At 35.1% G+C, this 9,195-nt stretch overlaps 1 protein-coding gene across 2 annotated transcripts in view; it reads right to left on the bottom strand.

Moving 5' to 3' along the window:
* Positions 1-1,142: 1,142 nt before the first annotated feature.
* The window catches only part of TBC1D19 (TBC1 domain family member 19), a 50,127-nt gene continuing 42,074 nt past the window's right edge, over positions 1,143-9,195 (bottom strand). Inside the window, exons 16-21 of one of the 2 annotated variants that reach the window (XM_065837775.2) lie at positions 8,317-8,349; positions 5,851-5,960; positions 4,539-4,630; positions 3,698-3,813; positions 2,637-2,707; positions 1,143-1,646 (exon numbers count right to left, since the gene is read on the bottom strand). In XM_065837775.2, coding sequence (XP_065693847.1) covers positions 1,572-1,646; positions 2,637-2,707; positions 3,698-3,813; positions 4,539-4,630; positions 5,851-5,960; positions 8,317-8,349 — 497 coding nt within the window. In that variant the 3' untranslated portion in view covers positions 1,143-1,571. The remainder of the gene's footprint in view (positions 1,647-2,636; positions 2,708-3,697; positions 3,814-4,538; positions 4,631-5,850; positions 5,961-8,316; positions 8,350-9,195) is intronic. The other variant, XM_065837776.2, reaches the window with a different exon arrangement.

Below are 9,195 nucleotides of genomic sequence, written 5' to 3'. Positions count from 1 at the left end.
CTAAATGTCATAGAAAAGTCTCTAGATAAACAGTTTAGAAAAAACCCCAAAAACAATGACGACAAAACCCATACAAACTATTTCTTGCAAATATTAAGATCAATTTTCTTTGTTATCCAGAACAAAATTTCCCCAAATATTCTCATTCGATAGGTCATACCTGTTAAGCAATTTGGTTCTTTATATAAGAAGGGATCACATGGACTCCACACCTTTACCTTTTTAAAAATTAGCCTTCAAAATTTACTAGAAGTCTACAAAAGTTCAGTAAGTTTCTTACTACATTATCCTGACAAAGACAACATGAATCACAGACATAAAGCTCATAACCCTATTTGACACTACATCTTGGACCACCATTCAGACAACTTTTGTGCAAACTATGAAGGATTCATGTTTCACTGCCCTACATTTGGTATGTATGACAAATGATGACAAATATATGTATGTAAATTGAGCAAAGATAGAAGTCCTATGACAAATGCAGTGGCTATATTACCCATTATGTTCTTTTAATTCTGACACTTTTTCAGGTAGTAAGATACACTTAATCAAATCAGATTATTTATTCCAATTTTGGTAGCAAACAAATCAGTGGAAAAAGCTGGAAGACGTCACAAAAAGGTACGATCACTACCAGACAACAAGCCAGCGTGACAGTGTAGTGACAATCCGTCACACATTGATACGAGTTTGGATTCTGAACTGAAGCCTGAGCTGCTGAATCAGAGAGGCTGGAAAACTGGCAAAGGCACAGCACTGTGCTCCTCGAGGGGTGTGGGGCACAGCGAAAGGACTGCTGGCATCGGGCTCAGGGAATAGTTTGGCTCACGTAAGGACTGGCTCCAACAAGCTCTGGAGGAAGCTATGCTCAGACCTTCTCTGCAGGGGAACATATTTTACAACATGGGGCCTTTGATGGAACTCTGGGTAGGAGTTTAGAAGACGCCTGAGATAGCTGTATACCTAACTGAAGATGAATGGGGAATGCGTGACTACATCTCTGTATATGAAAAGGATAAACAGAAGTTTATTCTCTATTTAACATGAGAAAGAACATGGAGAAAAATTATATGAAGAGAATAAAAGAGATAGTAGAACTGATGTATGATGTCATGTTTTTCTTAGAAAATGAGAAAACATTCTTGCAAGTTAAAAGTATCTTTATTTTCTCAACTGACAGTATTTGAGCTGATAACCTCTAAGCCATGAGCATGAAAAGGTAACTTCATATTAAAAGAGAGCTTTTCCAACTCCAACATTAACATCACAATACTCAGATCACAAGTCACATTTACTTTATTTCATTTAATACTACATGCATTTTAGACACTGATTCATATTGTTTATTTGCACAGGTAGCAATTCTTAATGTGAAAGTAAGAATTCAGTAGCATGCACTGCACACACTTGTGTGCAAAGTTATTGTTCTCAGTTCAGAAATTTTTAAGTCATGATTTCTAAATTAATAGTATACATACAGCTTAATTTTGGTTTTATGCAGACATTGCATAGTTGATTAGGCTTCTTAAGAAAGACTGGAACTGTGGTACCAGTATTGTTGAAGCAGATCAAGTGACAGTAGCAAACAAGAAGATTTGAAGAAGAGGCATAACTTTCAGGGTTGACAGGTCAGCAAGTACAGCCTAGGATAAAATAACAAAAAGGCTTGTTAAACCTGACATTTAAATCAAATTTCTTTAAACCAAGACAAAAAGTCAGAAAAAGATTTAAACACTACAATACTAACAATAATTCGATTCAGACCTGACTAGAAACAAAATATGCTGTTTTATGTTAGTGCCTTATTGTAATATTCTTCATTTTAATATTTCAAAGAAAAAGCATATGTTTATGTATATAAACCAAGTAACTTTATTTTAGCCATTAGCCTTCAAATACACATGGCATCATGGGTGAATAAGGGGTCTAACATTTCAACTTGCTTCTAAAAATAATTGGGAATTAAGAATCCTTATCCTGTGGCTTGGCCAGTGCTTGTGAAGTAAGTCAAATGTAATGACTCAAGTAGTCAATGTCTTCTCATGAAAGCAGGTTTAAAAACAAACAAAAAAAAAAGAGTCATCACAAGCACTCAAAGTTTGAAAGAAACACATCACCAGATTTTTGGGAAAAAATATATTTTAACAAATTGGTAGAGATAAACAATAATAATCTTCATCTTACTTACTTCATTTCCCATCTGTAAAATGACAGCACTCACAGCAAAATTTCAGATTCAACACTGACAACAATAATTTTGCAAAATTTTTGTAATATCAAAAAGCATATAAACAACTACATTAAAATGGACTGAGAAAAAAAGAGACAAACCTCCACAATATTTTGAAATCCCACACACATAAATTATATATAAAAATAGTAAAAAGATCAGATTTTACGAAGTAATTTTATAACATTGCATTTCTGTAACATATATACTCCTTTATTTCTTTTTACTCCAGAAAAACAATATTATGTACTGCATGTTGGCAGTTTCCTTAGTTTTTTATCTAAGGAAGAATTCAGGCAGAAAGATTTGCACTATGTACTATGTGCCATGTGGAGCTTAAGTTACTCGTGTTGGCAAAGCATCAGAAACTATTTCAATTCCTCTAACTGAAACTTATCCTTACTTCAGCTGCAGCCAGTGATGTCACCTCCATCAGGTTGACTGCTCGGAAAGCAAACACAGCAGCTGCCAAGACTGAAAGAAAATGCCCAATATTTAAGTTGCTGACCTGTTAATTAGTGGTTAGAATTATTCTTGATGTAAAACACCAATTCTAACTCCCTTAGAGTAATTATTTTGATTCTGAATTATAATATACAATGATGCATGGCTGTGTTTGAGTTTCTTTCGCCATTCTTTAAAAGGATAGGAAACCACAACATTCTTTCAGGAAAGTCTGATTGAAAATGCTTTATGTGACTAGCTTTTTGATTAAAGGGACAGGGTGATTTACAATTAGCCAATAATCTTAATTAATTGAAATAGCAGTATTTCAATTGTGAATATTATGTAATACTAATCAAAGTTCATTTGTTTTATCTTATATGATTGTATCTCTCTACATAGCTCTCTTACATGCACAAATAGAATCAAAATCTTTTTTCTTCTCTTCTATTCACCTACTTTGTTTTTAAAATCTGACCCAACTGAAGATACATGTCCTTCCTTAGAAACCCCATCTAAAACTTTGCATAAAACTTAGCACAGAATTTCCTTTTAAAAAATCAGTACAAAACACTCAAAGTCTCTTAAAAGATGGGGCTGTGAAAGAATAAATCCAGCAAAATCTGGGGAATTCTCAGCTGCTCTAAGTACTGAAGAAGTACTTGCCATAAATGAGCAACATAAATCTTGCATTTTGTGAAAGGCAATAATCTAATATTGCCTAATCTAATCTAATATTGTTACTGCTGAAGCTGAGAGAACATCCTATGTTCTATTTACAGAGCGCTTGGTATTTTTGGAGTACTGTCATAACAAAAAATACCTCACACGTTTTTTTAGAGATGTAGTATTTATGCAATTCTAGTTTTCCGAAAGTTATACCCTCTGACATGTAAGTAATCTGCTTTCAACATTCAAAGAGTAACTATTTTCTTCTTGTCACAAAACATATTCAAGCTAACATGTATTTGCCTTACATCCACCTGGACTTCAAACATTTTGTAAAAATAATTATATTACCAGCAAGAATTTCTAGAGAGTTGTATCCCAGGATTCTGTCCCACAGAAGCAAGAGCTGATCTGTAGCTAAATAACCAGAAAATGCCCGTACCAGCCATTTAAATGAAATTCGTAGCCTGCAAATAAGTGACAAATAATAGTTATTATATTTCTGTATCCCATAATTATTAGACAAATCCTCTATAAACTGAAAATATTTTACTATTCTTCTGTATTTCTTCTCCAAGAAGAATAGCCATTTTTTCTCTTGCTACATTAGCAATCAATGTTTCCCTTTACAACAACCATGAGAAAACTATTTAGCATCTTCTTTGACAAAGTACTATTACCATAAAAATATTCCGACTGAACAAGCACATTAGAGGGATCCGCAGCTATTATCACCTTCAATGTTTCATCCTTCTGCTTTTAAGATGGATACCAGTTATAACAGTAAGATTTTCAGGTTCTATTGCACTTGGTGCCAGGAGTACTCTATAGAATGACAGTCCCTTGTGCTCTCTCCCCTTCTGGTAGCTCCTGCTGTAACTCACGTATCTCCGTGTCTTCTCTCCCCCAGGAAATAAATCACTTAGTTTCATCAGATCTGACATGAATAACTGAAACTTAACTGAATAATGCAGCATTTCTCACAGAGCAATTCTCCTCTCTTCTTCATAGAACATGTAGTAGAAATGCACAAAGCACACATACGCATGTCAGAGAAAGGACTCCAATTGACTTTCAAGGAAAAATGCACTTTTTAATAACTTCCCATAGCTTTTAAACTAAAATACTAGAGAACAGCATTTTCAGAAAATGGATCTGCAACATTTGTAGCCAGTCAGAAAGAAGTACTTACGGCTGAGCCCCAATTTCTCGAAGGTGATAAAAGAGCTGGGGCAGATGGGTTTGTAGAAGAGTCTCGAACAGCAAGCACAATGACACGATGCCCTAGTGAAACAAGATCACACCCTGAATACTAACACTCATCCTGTCAAATCTGAGAAAACAGTATCAGCATTTAAGTATGCTTGAACTTTTAATTCAAGTCATAAAACACTATTAGTGATGCATTAATAATATACAGCTCACGTAAGCAGGACACAAGCAGCTCTAATGCCTTCAGTCACTGCAGCCTTACTCCTACGATTCTATGTATTAGCAACATAACATATTTTCATAGTCCATTTCAGCTGTAAGTTACTTATGGTATTTGTATGTCAGGGTCTAAGTACTTAGCAGGTTATTATAATATGACCTACTTGACATAGTTCCCCTTTCATGAAATAGAACTCAGTTACACTATACATACACTAAAAATAAGAGGATGTGACAAATAATATATCTCTGATAACTAGAAACAAGCAGTAATGGGGATAATTACGAAAAGTTAAATGCAAACACATTTCAAAATTAGTTTTAAAAATTACCATGAAAATCAAAAGATTCCTGACTGACCGGTTTCCCTGCTATTAATGACTGAAAGCACAATGCACAGCCTTGAAATGGTACATAAAGGAATGGATTTTCTTTCAACCAAGAAATTTTTTCAAAAATCAATGTAACTATTCAGCATTTTGTGAAGGAGAAAAACAAATTTACTATGTTTTATTCTTTGAAAATAGAAGATAAGTAAATTTCTACAACTGTCTTACATTCAAGACAGCTGTTCCTGGTCATAAACAGAAGCAAATTATTTAAATTCATCTAGTAGTGCTAAAAAGCATGTGCTGTCACACAAAGATAATTGAGTTAAAGAAACAGGCACTCACTTGAAATCACTGAAACAGTACCTATCTACGACTATATTTCAGTTCCTCTACCTCAGAAAACACTAAACTGTGTGCACTTACCTGTTATTGATAAAAATGAAAGTAAGTACATACTTGTGTGACTTCTTGAACTAAGAAACCTATTACAGGAAAGACTTGATTCTCAAAAAAACCCCTCATAAAATGAGAACTGCACTGTTTTAGAGTACATGATATTATATAGCAACTACTAACATTGACACAGAAAACAAAAATATCCAAATTGGAGTTACCTAATATTCTTTTCAAGCTTGCCTGAAGTACATACATACTTCAATTGCATACAAAATCACACCAATGTATATTATTGTTCCATAGCAAACTGAATATCAAGTGAGTTTTCATTCCTGATGAACTTACAGAGGCATGAGAAGAGATGGAATGGAGCCTGAAGAAAAATCTTACGTACATCTCACGGAATATCTGATACAATCTGGAAGGTTCATGGTACAGAAAGCAAAGTGGAGCAACTGAAAGGATAAAAAAATTATAATCGATTCAACACTGTAAACTGCTAAAAGAGCTCAATGATTAAGTGCATGAAGTATAAGGAAAAGTAATTTATAGTAGTACAATTTACAAAACCAATGCTAAACAAATGATTTAGAAAGAGAAATTCTAAAGTAGAGTCTATTATTTGACATAAAAAGTTAAGAAAGGGAGTATAACACATTCTGGGTAATAGTTCTATATATTTCAATAATCTAAACTAATTCAAACCTGTTTACTACAGTGCTGGTTTCCTAAGCATAAGAAATACACTTTAAGAATAGCTTCTCCGAGGTATAGGGCAACGATATGTTGAACAGCAGTTTTTAATTCAACCATCTATAACTCCCAATGTGCTCTTGGGCCAGTGACCATCTCCAAATTGATTCCCCATTTGTAAGACTGGAATAAGTTTACTGCTTCAAGATGGGTGTTATGAAGATGAAAATATTAAAAAAATAGCTTTTGACTGCCACAATGACATTACATAAGTACAACTGATTGATAGAGACCTGATTATTTCTTGTAAGATCTCAAAAACACAGGCATTCAGTACTGTACTATTTAGAAGTCTCTTAATATACCTGATTCAAAACAACAGTTGGCTACATTTGTAAAGCAGCTGTTCTCAAACTTTTTTTCAATCAACCCCTTTTTTCGTTTTGTAAAAGTCTAGCATACAGATAAATCTATCGCATGTACACGTCGTACAAACATAAGCAGTTCCCCCCAATTTCTACTCATCCATTCAATGTACGTTTCACAGGCAGTTGTTCTATATACATCTCTGTTTACAGTCTTTTCATCTGTCCACTCATCGCATCTACTGCTTCATTTTACAGGTGCATTAATCCTGGATGACAGCTTGTTTTTTAACACACTCATAGCCTCTATCTCTACATTCACCTTCCCTTACAGTTTTATTTACACAAAGATAGGGATGTGTATACATTTTGTCTGTATACATATGTATACATACGCACATGACTATATGTACATTTATATATATATATATGGGTAGAGAAGGTGGCTTAGTAGAAAATAATGGTATGTGTGTATGAGAGGTGGGGTGCTAAGGTAGGGTGAGATGTTCACAGAAATGTGTATTTATGTAGGCGTAAGAAAAGCAGAGGGTGTTACTAGTGTATATGTTTTTAAGGATCAAAGGTGGCAGCGTGCATATGTACATAAAGGGCAGAGGGATAACAGAGCAGTGCCTGACAGTTGTCACTGTCCAAGGGTATGTAAGCGAATGTGTAAAAGCACACAGGGTTTACCTAAGGACCCAGGTACTTCCTCCCCAAGTAGCAGAGCACGGAACAGACAGGGTGCTCTGCTTGGTCCCAGCTGCCTTACCCAGAGCCTGGCGTTACACCAGCCTTTCTTGCTTTTCAGCCCCCCTCCTTCTATCTGCCAGCACATTCTGAGCCCTTGCAAAGAGAGAAGCCAGGAGGGAGGGAAGCAGCTCACACCCAGTTTGAGATGCTGTTCTCAAGGGCAGAGTCAAATACAAACATTTTGACAAGTGGTTTCACATAGAAGTGAAAGCCTCCTAGTGAGTACCTAAGGAAGAGTCTGTAACTAAGCTGTTAGTTACTTCAAAGATTTAAATGCCCTACTCAGGTTGAAATTTGCATTTCCTATTTAAATAATCCGGTTTTGATGATTGTGTGGTCATAATCATTCTTATTAGCAAAACATAGCATTTTGAGCATAACTGTAAAATCTGCTTGCCTTGTGATGCCACAAACACCTTTGACAAATCAAAGGGAAAAAACTGGCAAGCTGCAACAAACATTCTCCCATTGTTGGAGTCTCTCTACACCAGCTGCCCTGTTATGTCAAAGAACTGAGGAGATTTTTCTGTTCTTTTCCTAGAAATCTTGTGGATATTTGAACTTTCCTCCATGCAGTAAACTAGCAACCATTCTATCCTTTAATGCTTCTTTAACACCTGTCCTAGGAAAATTGATACAGCAACAGGCATTTCACATCATTCATGTTTTTAGGAATTCTTTTCACAGATAACTTGGTCTACCCAGAAGTGAAACACAAGAGCACTCTGTTAACAAACTATCCCTCTCTTCATATACATTAAAATGTATAGCTCAGCTACTAGCTCTCAAAGAAGGAACTCCCACATGGTAGTCAGCTGTAATACAACTAAATAGAAACAGCCTAGAATTTTTTAAATTATATACAACTGTCTTCATACCCAAAGAAATAGAAAGCACACGTTTAAAAGTTGCAGAAAAGTACACACAGCTTTAAACTGCAATATAATAAAAAGCAGTCCTGAGGTTTATGAAGGTTATGAAGTTTATGAGTCACACTTACCATACATAGAAAAGCCGTGAAATGGAATTACACCTACAAAACAAAAAACATTTCTTTTTTTGTTTTTATATTTCTTTGTATCCATGTAAAAAAAAAACGTTTTCCCGTCAGGTTTCTAAATTGTATTCTGCCTACTATAGGAATAAAATATTTCCTTTTTTATGGTACCTTAAGTCTTAGATCTCAGCCCTGTAAATATTTAAGCACAGGAACTCTATCACTTACATCAGTACAACCAGCTACATGCTTGAACACATGCTATAGTTCCTAGAAAGCCAAGTAAAGCTCCGTTTCCATTAAGTTATTACATATAAGCTTTGCTGAAATCAGCATCTAATTTCAGATAAATGACAACCTGTAAATGTCATGCACTGACAAGTAGGGAACAGGAAAAAAGGAGGCCAAGACCTCTAGTAATTCATGCACTATTCAGGCAAAACATTTATAGGACTTGGCAGTTGTATCATGACAGTTCTCTCCTCTTTCCCAGCTGATCTTAGCTCCCATTCATTACTTTTCATACAGGACTGTTAACAGGGAGCGGCTTTGGCAAAAGGCCACAGGAACAATGCTTCATGGCTACAAAGCTGCAAAGAACTGTGGAAGCAAAAATGGAAGAAGGGGGAACAAAAGTATGTGCTGTAATTGACACCACTGGAACACAGAAGACATAAAAGACAAGGCAAGTGATGCAGATTTAAGATTGGTGAGACCTTGAAAGCAAAGAGCTTGAACTTAAAATACAAATGCAGCACAGAAACAGGGAAAGGATTAAATAGAAAAGGGTTTAAATGGTTAAAACAGAAGCTGAAAAAACTTTAAATAACTGAAGTAAAACCAACAGCAATGTTATTAACTTAAAGTTATATAGATTAGTTA

Source organism: Patagioenas fasciata, chromosome 4, assembly GCF_037038585.1.
Source record: "Patagioenas fasciata isolate bPatFas1 chromosome 4, bPatFas1.hap1, whole genome shotgun sequence".
NCBI classification, from domain to species: domain Eukaryota; kingdom Metazoa; phylum Chordata; class Aves; order Columbiformes; family Columbidae; genus Patagioenas; species Patagioenas fasciata.
This window is presented reverse-complemented; position numbering and strand designations above follow the sequence as displayed.